General features: G+C 37.2%; 1 protein-coding gene across 5 annotated transcripts in view; it reads right to left on the reverse strand.

The window, feature by feature from the left end:
* RBBP8 (RB binding protein 8, endonuclease) overlaps positions 1–15,613 on the reverse strand; it is a 91,493-nt gene that overhangs the window by 33,719 nt on the left and 42,161 nt on the right. For all 5 annotated transcript variants that reach the window (XM_047697585.1, XM_047697584.1, XM_047697583.1 and 2 more), the window contains exons 6-7: positions 10,379–10,445; positions 1,013–1,188 (exon numbers count right to left, since the gene is read on the reverse strand). In XM_047697585.1, coding sequence (XP_047553541.1) covers positions 1,013–1,188; positions 10,379–10,445 — 243 coding nt within the window. The remainder of the gene's footprint in view (positions 1–1,012; positions 1,189–10,378; positions 10,446–15,613) is intronic.

A 15,613-nucleotide genomic window follows, 5' to 3' on the forward strand; every position in this document is an offset into this window, starting at 1 on the left:
TCTTAATTAAATGTAAGATTTGTAACAGTTCTTTTATTTTCCACTAGATGGTGATGCAAGCTCATATAAAATGGAAAAAAGAAATGGTGCCACTTTTCCATATCAAAGAATAAGATCTACTTATTATTTTAAAGGCATAGCTACTCTTAGTTTATTTGTATTATGAAATTATCTCTAGAAATATGTACAATCCTTCCCGCCAAATGCTTTCTTTGTTACAATTTAGGTAAAATGAAAGTCTTTACTTCATATCAATATTAATAGAAATAATGACTGTATCATATCACATGATAAATTTCAGGGCTATATGCAAAGGCAGTTCCAAAGTATTTAGCAGAGGTGGTAAATGGACCTGGAGTTAGAAATACGTCACTGATTAAGCCACAAAGTAGATACTTTATAAAGCCATTTCTTGGTTACCATCAACTGCTGCATATTATAACTAAAACAGCCAGTTAAAGCTACTGGTAGGAGGAGCTATGGGTAAGACATGGAAAGTACAAAAGTTTAGCTCCAGGGTGATCTGAATTTGAATTCTGACTCATCTACTTAGTTGACAAGTGACCTGGAGTCAGTTATCTAACCCCTCTGAAGAGCAAATCTTTCTTCGTTACAAAATGAAGATACAGCTACCTTCCAAGCTTGTCAGAAGGATTAAAATACAGTAATAACTCACTTGAATCACTCAGCATATACCTGGCACACAGTAGGTGAAAATTAACATTAAGTTCCTTTCCCTTTTTCCTTCTAATCCCACTCAGTTATAGACATAGGGATATTTTTTTAAATAAAAAGAGAAAAACCTATACACTACATTTATAAAATGCTGGGGGTTTACATATTCAGAGAAGCAATGCATGACTATACATAACATAGGCAGAAAATGTTGTGACGTACAGTTGCAAAGTAAGTTCTGTAACAGCGACTATCTTCCTTCCCCTAGGTGGAAGAACAGAAAAACTCACCATAGCAGAACACTCCTGTATACACTATAAAACTCAAAAACCCTTACCGTTTGCACACACGGACTGCTCTAGTGTAGTGTGTGTTTGTTCTATGTATCGGACACGGAGGTTCTCTTTTCTTCGGAGCCGATTAACGCCCGAAAACGAAAAAGCTGTTATTGGTGAATCTGGAATAACATTTTCCTCAGAGTCAAGATCAGCCGCTTGGTGCTGTTGATCATTTCTAGAGGAAAATAATGATAAATGCAAGAAAATTAATGCAACACATATTTATTAAAACATCTCTATTTAGCATGGACTTATAAAAGAACACAGGTATGAAGCTGTAAGAGATGTAATTACTTGCATTTAATACTCCAAATCTAAATACAAGGATTAGAGAAGTATTCAAATGTTTAGAGTGCCAAGTGGGGAACACTACTGTAAGAAGTGAAGTACAAAGTATAGTTGGGGGTACCTCGAGGTGAAATGAAAAGAACTTCAAATGGGAGAGAAAATGAGCAGAGGAGCTACATATTTGAGTGAAGGCATTTGATACTCTGCACCTGGCATTAGAGAAGGGCAAGCTAGAACTACATGAGCAAGAGCCTTGATTAAGTTTGTGCATAACTTAGAAAGCAAGAGGAGAAGAGTTAATTAAGGTTTTGGAGCTTGGAAATAATGTGACAATTGAGCAGCAAGACTGCAACATGGACTGGGACAGAAAGAATGGAGGTAAGGAATCAATTTGGCAGTGGCTATCATGGTCCAGGCAAGAGTTTCTATGGGTTTGAATTAGAACGCTGAAAATAGGGGCGCCTGGGTGGCTCAGTCGGTTAGGTGGCTGCCTTCGGCTCAGGTCATGATCCCGGAGTCATGGGATCGAGCCCCGCATCAGGCTCTCTGCTCAGAGGGAGCCTGCTTCCTCCTCTCTCTCTGCCTGCTTCTCTGCCTACTTGTGATCTCTGTCAAATAAATAAAATCTTTAAAAAAAAATAATAAATAAAAATCTCTTTAAAAAGTGTTGAAAATAGCTATGGAGAGGAAGGGGCCAATGTTAAATACTGTGGTAGTAAAATCAACATGATTTGGTAACTGACAAACACGGGGTGATGAATAATACTAACAGTGGTAACTACCAATATTTGTTGGAGGTTTATATTGCCAGGCACGAAGTAGAAGTGCTACATGCATCAGTTTAATTATCACAACTGTATGTGCTATAAATACCACTCTCACTTTATAAATGAGAAAATGAAGATATGGAAGTTAAGTCACTTATTAAAAAATTAGTAACAGAAGCAATATCTAAGTCCCGGCAGAAAGATCCCAGAACAGTAGTGAGAAGCACTCAATGTGTTATCCTTAGTGTAGACCATGAGACTAATAATTGACTATAAGTAGGATTCACACTTTGAGTTTCCACCACTGCTTCTACCCGGCCCCCTTACAATCTACTCTCAACACGTCAGTCATAAAAGCCCTACTAAAACTTCAGTCATAGAGTATCACTCCTCCGATTAAAACCTGCCATATCTCCCCATTTCACTTGAAATACAAGTCAAAATCTTTTAGATGATCTAATTTTCCCCCTCCCCCTATTACCTCTCTGATCTTTTTAAAAAAAATTATATTCTACTCCAATCACCCTCAGTTTCTCAATCTACCCACTTTAGGTTCCTTGTTCTAGCTCTCCCATCTGCTTGGAATGCTCATCCCCAGATAACACTTAGCTATCTCATTTCCTTTAAGTCCTTGCTGAAGTTTTACTTTGCCATCAGTGCCTACCTCGAACATGCTCTTTAAAATTGTAACCTCTTGGAGTGCTTGGGTGGCTCAGTTGATTGAGCGCTGGACTCTTGGTTTTGGCTCAGGTCATGATCTCAGTGTCATGAGATTGAGCCCTGCATTGGCTCTGCACTCAGGAGAGACTGAGATTCTCTCCCTCTCCCCACTCCCTGCTCATGCTCTCTAAAATAAACAAAATCTTTAAAAAAATAAAAAAAATCTAATTTTAACCTTGTTCCCACACCTTTGGTACTCCTGTTCCTTGTTACTCTGCTCTGTTTACTTTATCCACAGTATTTATGGCTTTCAAACTTAGTATGTAATTAATTTGTCTATTGTTCACCTGCCAGAATGTAAGCTCAAAGAGGATAAAGAATCTTTGGCTCACTGATGCATCAAGTGTCTACAATAGTGGGCACTTGGTACATACTCAATAAATATTTGTTAAATGAATGAATATGAGAGATTCCCAGAATCTATTAGAAAAATAAATTTGTGCTGATCCAGGCATGTATTTTTGCCCAACTCAAATCTAAGACCAATGACACCTAAAGACTAGGTTTGGACCGATTTGTGGTTATTGAGTAAACAGTTATTTAACTTGAACTCAACTGACTTTCCCATGTGAAATGATTACTGATCTTATTGGTCAATTCTTTTTTTTTTTTTTTTTAATAATTATTGGTCAATTCTTCCCAGTCTGTCAGGCATTCAAGGCTTTATGTGAAAAAACCAGTCTATCTATTATACTCATTATCAATTTGTAATACTATTTCCAAAAAAAGAAGCAGTGAGAATTTTATAAACTATGACCAACAGATTTAAAAAAAAATTACAATATTAATTTTTCCTAATACAGATTTATATCTTAATTTCCTGGATAATATCAGTATCCTATAATTTCCTGGATAATATCAGTAGCCTATAATCCTATATTCTATACTAAGGAAAATCTTTAGAGCTAATATCTACTTTTTAACTGTCTTATTGTGGAAAAACAGAGTAAGTTAAGGTCATATGAGAAAGCCTTATAAATTAATGGAGTGTAAAATCTATCTGACCTTGCCTTAACCAATCATGTCACAGGCTATCTGCCTATTAGTCATGAAAATTCAACCTGGAACATGAATGAGTCACAAGAAATTGATTTCCTGGCAGAGTCAACCTATAAATAGTGGGGGTCAGAAAAAGAAAATAAAAACAAAGCCTAAAAACCCTAGATCTAATTAGAGGCGTCTAAGCCAGTACAAGTCAATAAGTACTGGTTTTGTCTTCTTTTGTCATAAAAGGGAAATTTGAAAAACCAAAACAACTTCCATGTATTAACCAAGTCTCTTCTTTAAAGCATTAGTCTCACTAATTTTTGAGAAATGTCAGAAGCTCATGCTATAGCTTCAGTTATTATGCACACTGGTTTACTTTCTTTCACTTTTCTAACAGCACAAGAGTAAAATTTTTTTGATTGTGTGTTTTATTTGTTGGCCTTCCCTTAAATTCCTTTCAAAATAACTTAAATTGTTTTTTTTTCTTAAGACCTATAAAGATTCAGGGTCTCACTCTGTAAAGAGTCTACAAAAAAGTTTTTTAACATTCAGCTTTTCTCCTCTAAAGAACTTAGTTAAAACATGATTTAACTTAACGAAGTAGTTCTAGCCATCAAGTTTACTTAAACATTCTGATTTTCAAAAAAAGGAAACAAACCCTAAAACACGAACTAGTGAGTCTGCTACCCTGATCTCTTAGAACCAGTATGCACTTATAATATTCGTAATTCAAGTAAGACTAATTTTAATTCTGAGGAATGTTTTATTGTATATGAAGCTCTCACAGGAAGGCATGTGACAATGATTCTCTTGATATCATCTCCTGAAGAATGATAATGAAGGAAATATGTAGTAGTATGCCTCGGGGTTCCATCCTCAGGCAGATTTTGCTCAACATTTTTTTAATGATTTTGATGAAGGGCCCTAATGGAATATTCATCAAATTGGTCAAAGACATAAAGCTGAGAATAAAAGCTAACTTAATACATGGCAAGAAAAAAAATCAACATATGAAAGACCCCCCCCCCCCCAGAGGTTGGAATAATGGGCCAAATCTAACAAAATAAAGTAGAACAGGTTAAATGTGAGATTATAAGCCTCAAAGAACTGAGTCAGAAGAGAGAGAATCCAGGTTCTGCCACCTACACAGACAGATAACCTTTGGAGGATGCTTTAGCATGAAACTACAGAAAGGGTATACAAACTCTGAAGTGAGGAAGACCTGGATTTAAATGCTAGGTCTGACACTTATCAGTCACGGTGGATAAGTCAGTTAACCCTTCTGAACCTTGGTTACCGTGTCTATAAAGTATGGTACTGTAATTTCCCACTTCCTTTTTGCAGGAAAGCTGTGAAAAGTAATATATGTAAAGATGAAATCCACTGCCCAGAAAATAGTATTTAATCAATAGTGCTCTTATTTATTTTTTTAAAGATTTTATTTATTCGACAGAGAGAGACACTGCAAGAGAGGGAACACAAGCAAGGTGAGTGGCAGAGGGAGAAACAGGCTTCCCACCGAGCAGGGAGCCCGATGTGGGGGTTGAACCCAGGACCCTGGGATCATGACCTGAGCCGAAGGCAGATGCTTAACAACTGAGCCACCCAGGCGCCCCAGTAGTGCTCTTCTTTTTAAAATGAAGGAGCAGCTAAATGGTATAAGGTTTCTTTGACAATCTACTATGAAGCTATGACTCCTTTTTTCTTTTTTTTTAATATTTTATTTATTAGACAGACAGAGATCACAAGTAGGCAGAGAGGCAGGCAGAGAGAGAGAGAGAGGGGGAAGCAGGCTCCCTGCTGAGCACAGAGCCTGATGCCAGGGCTCGATCCCAGGACCCTGGGATCATGACTTGAGCCGAAGGCAGAGATTTTAACCCACTGAGCCACCCAGGCGCCCCAAAGCCATGACTCTTAAGTCCTATATTTTTATCTAAAACAATATATCTACAAGTAGAGGATAGGAAAGACTGGCTTCAAGGTTCTAGTCACAGTAAGACCAATAAGAATCAACCAATAGGGGTGCCTAGGTGGCTCAGTAGGTTAAGGCCTCTGCCTTCAGCTCAGGTCATGATCTCAGGGTCCTGGGATCGAGCCCCGCATCGGGCTCTCTGCTCAGCAGGGAGCCTGTTTCCCCCTCCCCCTCTGCCTGCCTCTCTGCCTGCTTGTGAGCTCTGTGTCAAATAAATAAAATTAAAAAAAAAAAAAAAAAGAATCAACCAGTAATATTTATGTGCTGTGACCACATTAACATAAGTAGAAAGATACAAAAAATGGAGAGAGCAAGATTGCCCTATTAGTCAGACCACACCTAGAATATGGAGTACTTTTATTTTTCTTTCTTTTTTTAAGAGAGAGAATGCATGCGCGTGCATGGTGAGGAGGGGGAGAGGGAGGGAGAATCTCAAGCAGACTCTCCACTGAGCACAGAGCCCAACATGGACCTCGATCTCTGGACCCTGAGATCATGACCTGAGCCACAATCAAGAGTGGGACACTTGACCGACTGAGCTACCCAGGTGCCCCTAGAATACTGAGTTCTTAGTTAGGATAATGACAAACTAAAACATTAAAGAGAAATGGTCTTTGGGGCGCCTGGGTGGCTCAGTGGGTTAAGCCGCTGCCTTCGGCTCAGGTCATGATCTCAGGGTCCTGGGATCGAGTCCCACATTGGGCTCTCTGCTCAGCAAGAAGCCTGCTTCCCTCTCTCTCTCTCTCTGCCTGCCTCTCCGTCTACTTGTGATCTCTCTCTGTCAAATAAATAAATAAAATCTTAAAAAAAAAAAAAAAAAAAAAAAAGAGAAATGGTCTTTGAAGTCCTGAAGTAATGCCTCCTGAGGAACAGTTTAAGAACAGAGGATATTTACCTTAAGGAAGAGTAAGACTCAGGAGGGCCCTGACAGTTGTCTTCAAGAATGCAAAAAGTGGCTCAGTGGTTTAAAGCCTCTGCCTTCAGCTCTTGATCCCAGGGTCCTGGGATCAAGCCCCACGTCGGGCTCTCTGCTCAGCAGGGAGCCTGCTTCCCTTCCTCTCTCTCTGCCTGCCTCTCTGCCTACTTGTGATCTCTGTCTGTCAAATAAATAAAAAAATAAAGTCTTAAAAAAAAAATGCAAAAAGTAGAAGAGGGGGTAAAACTTGTTTCAGATACTCGCAGAAAGCATAACCAGAATCAACAAATAACCTGTAAGTGGACTGAATTTTACACAAACTTGGAAAGAACTTTCTATTAATATCTCACTAGAATTAAACAGGTTTGAGAGATTAAAATTACAGTGGAAGTGTTCAAACAATGGTTATTTGTTAATGAAATTATATAAGGAATTCAATTTGGAAAAAAGTGAAAATGAAACGAATATTACAGTCCTTGAATGTCTAAACTGCTTTGACCTTCACTGATCCAGTATATCCATTTCCTAAAACACAGAGAGCCATGACCTTAACACTTAGCTTATTTATTGCTTTCTGTGACTGGCAGAGTTGAATATACGTATATGCATACACATACACAATTTTTAAAACTTTAAGAGAGCAGATTTTTTTCTGAATAACTTCTTACTACAGTGTCACTAAATAACTATCCTACCATGTAAGTTATCTGTAACATTAAAACCAGCTTAGGTCAGAATTACCGGATTTAACAAGCAGAGGGGTAAGTCTAATGTTTTTTCTAAGTGAACGTTCAGAGGAATTTCAGGCACTAACAGCATAATGTTACAGTGGTTTAGGGAGTGAAAGAAAAAAGATACTACTTGCCATTTTTTTAAACTGCCAAGCAAAAGTATATTTGTTTAAGGATAGCAAGCTACAAAAGAGGTTGGCTTATGAGAATAACAACTACCTTAAACTTCAGAAGCGAACTTAAAGGCACACTAGATAAGCCCCTACACTGTTCTGATTCAGACATGTCTGAAATAAAAGATGCATACTTCGAAGCTCATCCATATGGTTACTCTTTACTATAATTTCAAACTTTAGCTTTTATTTCTTTTCTAAAATATCAGTGAGCTTTAACAGAAAAACTTGTGGCTTTCAGAACACTAAAAGTAAACTAATTCTGAGTGAATCTGAATTCATATTTCACAAAGAAAATGATATTGTCCAGTTTCAATTAACTTTATGTGCCTTGGTTTTGGAAGCGTTCATGTTTCTAATCCCATATTAACCTCTACATGCTCATTATCTTTTTTTTTTTTTTTAAAGATTTTATTTATTTATTTGACAGAGAGATCACAAGCAGGCAGAGAGGCAGGCAGAGAGAGAGGAGGAAGCAGGCTCCCTGCTGAGCAGAGAGCCCGATGCGGGGCTCGATCCCAGGACTCCGAGATCATGACCTGAGCCGAAGGCAGCAGCTTAACCCACTGAGCCACCCAGGCGCCCCTACATGCTCATTATCTTATCTTTGGTATTCATAAATACCAAGGCTGAGGTGTTCAGAATGCCATAAGCTACATGTAAATCACTTCACAAACCATTAATCAATGTAGGCCAACAATCACTTATCTGCAATCTTTGGAACCAGATGTGATGTGGAATTCAGATTTTTTTTTTAACACGATGGGTTATATGGAGCATATACAGCTTATTACAGATCCCCTCCAGGGGAGCCTGAGGTATCATCCTGTAGTTGGGCACATTGCCATTTTTACAGCAAAGCACAGGAATGCTCACGTGAGGTGGGATTGATAAGGACTATATAAATAGCATCCTGTGAGTTGGAGTGAGGTTAGGTTGTGAATACCATTAAAAAAAAAAAACAACTTTTGGATTTTAGAATCATATATAAGAGATTGTGGATGTATGTTCTAGCTTACATCAATGTGCGGTAGGAATAAAACTGGAAAGTATTGACATTTTCAAAATGTATGTTTGATAATCTCAGTCTGATCCCACAGCCTTCTTTCTTCACCTGTCATTCCCCTTCAAAATTCCCTTCACTAATATTTAGTGGACTGATAAAATGGGAGGATTATGAAAATCCTATTGGATATCCACTACTTAAAAGTATATACTGATAAGGATGTTAATTCCACATATAAGATATGTTTATACATAAGACAGTAACTATTCTAGTATATGTGCTGCCGAAGCGAGCACAAGACAGTAACTATTCCAAAGACACAATAATGTGTCACACCCACATAGTTTACCAAAGATTTTGTAGATTTCTGCTCAAATGCAATAGAATCTTTAAGAGCCCTATAAAACCACAGAGACTATCCTGAATCCTAATTCTTAAAAATATTTCTAAGTTTTATATAAATGGGAACTAAGAACTGGCTATATCTCAGCTCTGTGACAGACCATATCCAGAAAAACAGATTCTTTTTCTGAGATACTGTTGAATAATGGAAAAAACAGAGGTGTTTAAGTCAAAAGATAGGGGTGGGAGTGATAGACTTATTTATCCTACTAGCTGTGAGACAATGGCAAGTTATTTGACTTCTGTGAACTTTGGTTTCCTTGTCTACAAAAGCAGAGATAATAAAACCTTGTAGAATCATAGTGAGGATTAGAAATAATAAACATAACGCACAAAAAAGAGTAAAGTACACAGAATACAAGTTATTATTTTTATTCTGTGTGAGAAATGGGGGGAGAGGAACAGAAAAAGGAAGAAGTTTTCCAGGTCTGCAAAGTGTGTAAGAGGAAAAAGTTATTCAGATTGCTTTTATGAAGCTTTTGGGTCAGGGCTGAAAACTCATATTTATTTAAAATAGAAGTATTGGGGCACCTGGGTGGCTCAGTCGTTAAACGCCTGCCTTCAGCTCAGGTCATGATCCCAGAATCCTGGTATTGAGCCCTGCACGGGGCTCCCTGCTTGGCAGGAAGCCTGCTTCTCCCTCTCCCACTCCCCCAGCTTGTGTTCCCTCTCTGTGTCTCTCTCTGTCAAATAAATAAATAAAATCTTAAAAATAAATAAATTAAAAAAATGTAAGTATTTCAGGGGCATCTGGGTGACTCAGTTGAGTGTATGACTCTTGGTTTTGGCTCAGGTCATGGTCTCAGAGTGAGATTGGGCCCCACTTTGAGCTCCCTGGAAACTACCCCTCACCCCGGCTCATGCTCTCTCCCTCTCTTTCTCTCAAATAAATAACAAATCTTAAAAAAAATAAAATACAAATATTTCAAAAAAATAATTATAAAAATTAAAATGTTTTACATTACATTTTTTTCTTTATGTACACATTAACCTAATAGATACATATACACTCTTCATGTGTACTCCCAAAAGAGTGATTTTTTTTTTTAAAAGATTTTATTTATTTTATTTGACAGACAGAGATCACAAGTAGGCAGAGAGGCAGGCAGAGAGAGAGAGGAAGGGAAGCAGGCTCCCTGCTGAGCAGAGAGCCCGATGCGGGGCTCGATCCCAGGACCCTGGGATCATGACCTGAGCCGAAGGCAGCGGCTTTAACCCACTGAGCCACCCAGGTGCCCCAAAAGAGTGATTTTCTTTACGGTATTGCAGAAAATTGTACCATTTTTAAAAATGAAAACTGCAACTCTTAATATCTTCAGTTTTTGTATAGCTAAATGTAATAAAGGAAGAAAATTTGAGGGAAAATATTCAATTTTCTGTTGCAATTAAGGAAAGATACTTACTCAATTTTCTGTTGCAGCTGTTCAGAAAGCTTTTTATTTTCTTCCTGGAGAGTATTCTTTTCATTCACTTAAATATAATATGAAAAACAAGCATATGTATGTTAGGCTTTTTCAATAATATCAATAATTATGGAGAAATTAGGATTTCTAATTCTAAGCCATAATGTTAGTCAGAGTTAATGTTACTGTGCAAGACTAATCTGTTACTTGGTAGTGATCACTACATCGCATATTGTGCCAGTTCTATGTAACTGATTAACTGATAATTTTATTTTATGCTTGTGGGCAAAAAAGAAAAAGTACTTCATGTACTGGGGAGTACAGTTTAATTATTCCTACTGAAGTCAAGAGAGCATTCCATCTGCTACTCAGCCCTACTAATTCCAAATACCATTTTAGTAAAAGACCTTTATCTTAAAATAAATCTGATATTAAAAGTAAAATAAGACCAAAGAGCAGTATAATTTTTATAACATTAGCACATTTAAGTCAAATTCTCTTCCTTAATCATACCCTGTTCCATAATTACAGCATCAGTAATTTAAATATATCCACTGAAATAGTATTTGTTTGAATCTACCTTGACTAAATTTTCCTGTCTGTGTTTATTTAATTTAGAAAGCAGAAACTCAATTTTGGGCCAAATTTCTACTTCCGTCAGCACAAAATTATTATAGTATATAATAGATACTTTATATATACATATAGTGTACTTTATATATGTGTATATATATATACTATATATATAGTATACTTTTGTATGTCACTAGCTACACATGTACTTCCCTAGGAGGAATATCCAAGAGCTCACAGTAAATATGACTAATCTCTAGAAATAAAGTTAATCATATTCTAAACATTTGTTAATAATTTAGTGGTTTATAAATATAAACATAATTTCCTTCATTGAGTAAATAAAACTTTTTTGGCTATCTATAATTATGTGAGGCTACTAAACTACCTTCTATGGAGGATCTTAAAAAAATTAAGATATGGACAGTGTCTAGAGAAAAGTACAGCTTAATGAGGGACCAGATATTACTTAAACGTATTCTATACTGTTAAAAGCAGAAGGACATTATAGAGGTACAGAACTAAAGGAAATTTCAAGGAGAAACAGGTTACTTTGGGTTCTTGAGAAGATGAGGAAAGGATTCATCAAAGACAGGAAAACTGAACCAGATTTTTCTGGGGTTTTTTTTGTTTGTTTCGTTTTTTTAAGATTGATTTATTTGAAAGAGAGAGATCTTGAGTGGGGGGAGGGACAGAGGGAGAGAATCTCAAGTAGATTTCCTGCTGAGCATGGAGCCTGATATGGGGCTCGATCTTACGACCCTGAGATCATGACCTAAGCCGAAACCAAGAATGGGACGCTTAAGTGACTGAGCCACCCAGGCACCCATGGACAGAGTTCTATGCAGAAAATTAATGAAGCAAAGTTAGAAAAAAAGATTGGGTATAACAACAAATGGTAGGAAGCCTTCAAAATCAGGTTAAGTAATCTGAACTTCATTTTAAAAGATTACCAGGTTTTATTTTTCATAGCTGAATGATGGGAAGATTGGTTTGTTAATATGTACAACCTATACCAAGGTGAGAAAAAAAAGCACTGACAAGTCAGGTGATCCTTAAAATATGAAATGAGTATTTGGACTAATGTGGAAGGTACAGAAATAGGATTTGAGCACAGGCAGAAGAGCTATTACAGACGCAGAATCAGTAATTATTTGGCAATTTATCCTCTACAAGGTGAGAGAAATCAAAGATGATCTTAAATTTCTAATAAAGATGGTTTTACCTGACTCTCCCTCTCCAAATGCCAATGAAATGTCAAAGCAACTCTAACAATAAGTCAACTGCAATACTGACAAGTCAGAATGGTTGCCACCAGCAGATCAGAACTAAGAAAAATTCACTAATGTTTTAAAAATAGATAGACTCAGACTGATGGTAAAATCTAACCAAAGAAAAGGCCTTTTCCTCAGAACATCACATTAATTCCAGTATAGGCAGAATTCCAGAAGTTGCTGAATGAGCAAACAGTTGCCCTTAAGCTAAAATCATGAGAATAGATTTCCAGAAGTATTAACATTGGAGAGTCCATTAATAAATACTGAGACAAGGAGATCAGGGCAGTAACTTACAGTAATCACGACAGAAGGCACTCCCAGAAGTGCCTAGAAGACAAACTATCCATATACCCTACAGAAAATCTCTCCGGTCAAGTTTCCTTTTCTTCTACCCTCTGCCATTGAAGTAGGGCTCCTGTAAATCAGAACCTGCACTCACTGTTAGCAAAGTAGGCATTCTTCCTTGAGCTAAAGAAGTTAAGTCTACATTTAACAAAAGCATTAATTTAGAGACATCTATAATTATAAACAATTAAGGGTCAAAAACCAAAAAACTTAAAAAAACAGTATTTTTTAAAAAAAGAACTAAAAACTAGGACTCCTGGGTGGTTCAGTCAGTTGAGTGTCTGACTCTTGTTCAGCTCATGATCTCAGGGTCATGGGATTGAGCCCTGTGTGGGGCTCCACACTCAGCACAGAGTCTGCTTAAGATATTCTCTCTCCCTTTCCCTCTACCTCTTTCCTCCCCCAGCTCTCTCTTTCCCTCTCTGTAAAATAAATAAATCTTTAAAAAAGAAAAGGAATTAAAAGCCAGTGGAAAAAAAATTAGCCTCTGGATAAGTAGTTTTAATATAGGAAACAAGATATCTGATGACATCTTCAGATTTCAAAGGCTGATAGGTTCATTAAAAACAAGCAACAGGTGACCATGAAAGAAACAAAGGTCATAATCATTAAAAGCATAATAAATGGGATGAAAACAGACTAAATGTGAATGAAGACAGAATATCTACCTAAGGGACTCCCAAAATTCAGCATAAGAGGATAAAGTTACAAAGTGTAAAGAAAAATTAGACAGAATGGGAGGACCTGGCATCTTAATAATCTGTGTTCCAGAAGAAGAAACAGAGAGAATGGAAAGGGATACTTAAAAAAAAAAAAAGTAGAAAAAAAAAAACCTTTTTGGGCTAAGTAAACACTTGAGGATTGATGGATGAATTAGATATTCTTTTTTTTTTTTTAAGATTTTATTTATTTATTTGACAGAGAGAGATCACAAGTAGCAGAGAGGCAGGCAGAGGGGTGGGGTGGGGTGGGGAAGCAGGCTCCCTGCCAAGCAGAGAGCCTGATTCCGGGCTGGATCCCAGGACCCTGGGATCATGACCTGAGCCGAAGGCCGAGGCTTTAATCCACTGAGCCACCCAGGTGCCCCTGAATTGGATATTCTAACAGTGATCTTACTATAAAACAACTAGAACCTACAGAAAAACATAATTTTTACTAACTGCTGAGCTCACAGGAAGAGAAATGCAAGGGACTCCCACACCACCACACAATCATCAACAAAAACAAAACTGTGAGCTAAAACAGAGCAGTGTAGGTAAGCAGATACTGGTATCACAGCCCTGGTGGAGGGACTGAACCTGAGATATCCAGTTTAAGCCCAAACTCCTGGAATGGATCCAAAGTAAACCTTATCCTTACCACTAGAGTCAGCAGAAGATAACTCCGATATGGATTCCCAAGTATTTCAGATAATAGAAATATCTTATGTAGTAATGAAATGGTTAAAGATTTAAAAGATGGAATGTCCAAAATGAACACATTACAAGTGATTACAAAAAAGTGGGTAGACAGATAAGGTTGAAATAATCTGAGCATCAATAATAATGATCATAACTGAGTGACACACATTCAATATATAAAATCCTATGGGTTTATTATACTCAAAAAAGAGAAAGCCCCACTTTCATCAAAAACAAAATGAAACATCACACACACACACACACACATAACCTATTTGTCACCACTGCAGGTAACTATTACAGAAGACCCTACTCTGAAAACTAGCAATTAAAGGGAGAAAATTAAGATGCACCATGCCTTTCTAGTAGGAACTATATTCCAAGGTAGCCAACAGTCCCAATTTATAAGGGTAAAATCCTATTTTCCGAAGAACACAGCTAATAAATGTAGAAAGAACAGAAATGAAAATTTAGCATTTTATAATCTCTAAAGAATCAATTCAGGAAAGGCTCACCAGTAGATGTGAAAACCATTATGGAAAGACAGAGAGAGAATTATAATTTTTGCAAGATTTCATAGTATCACACATCCATCCCCCCCACTCAGATTACTTGGTGGAGAAAATGTGACTCTATTCTAATAAAGAAACATGGCTATCACCTTAACCCAGTGATCAATCTTAGAATCCCTAAGAGTGGAATAACCTGAAAATATCTGTCTCCTGATACAATGCAATATGAAGTAGCCAGCGTTAGCTAAGAAGTACTGTTGTCAAAAAAAATGTTTAATCTAGACTTAATCAAGCCTTCACATCCAGTATTTATTCAATAAGAAATAAAGAAACAAGATAAAATGTTAAAAAAAAAATGCAGAAGGTGGCAAAATTTTAGGAAAATGACCCTACTTCAAGAAGCCAATGTTATGAGGGTGCCTGGGTGGCTCAGTTGGTTAAGCGTCTGCCTTTGCTTCAGTCACGATCCTTGGGTCCTGGGATTGAGCCCTATGTTGGGCTCCCTTCTCAGTGGGGTGTCTGCTTTCCCCTTTTCTTCTGTTCCCCCCCCCCCCCCCCGCTCTTTCTGTTGTCTCTTTCACTTGTGTCCTCTCTCTCTCAAATAAATAAAAAATCTTAAAAGAAAAAAAAAAGCCGATGTCCTGAAAGAAAAAAAAAATAGGAAAGGGAACTATTCTATGTTTTAAAATGATAAATGCATTGTGTATGAGGGTTCTTTACTATCCTTCCTACCTTTCTGCATTTTTAAAATCATTTCATTAAAAAAAAAAATAAAGAAGGGGGCACCTGGCTGGCTCAGTCAATAGAGCATGCAACTCTTGATCTTGGGATCATGAGTTCAAGCCCCATATTGGGCATACAGCTTATTTAAAAAAAAAAAAAAAAAAAAGAAGACGAAGAAAAAGATGACTAGGCAGACTTGAAAAAGAACCAAATAGAATTTTAAGGAATGAAAAATTTGGTTACTAAAATAAAATAACTCAGCACAAGAAAACTATTGAAATACTTAGTATATTGAACAAGACAGTTGAAGGGCGCCTGGGTGGCTCAGTGGGTTAAGTGTCTGCCTTCGGTTCAGGTCATGATCTCAGGGTCCTGGGATTGAGCCCCGCATCGGGCTCTCTGCTC

The sequence above is a fragment of the Lutra lutra genome, chromosome 12 (genome assembly GCF_902655055.1).
Source record: "Lutra lutra chromosome 12, mLutLut1.2, whole genome shotgun sequence".
NCBI lineage: Eukaryota > Metazoa > Chordata > Mammalia > Carnivora > Mustelidae > Lutra > Lutra lutra.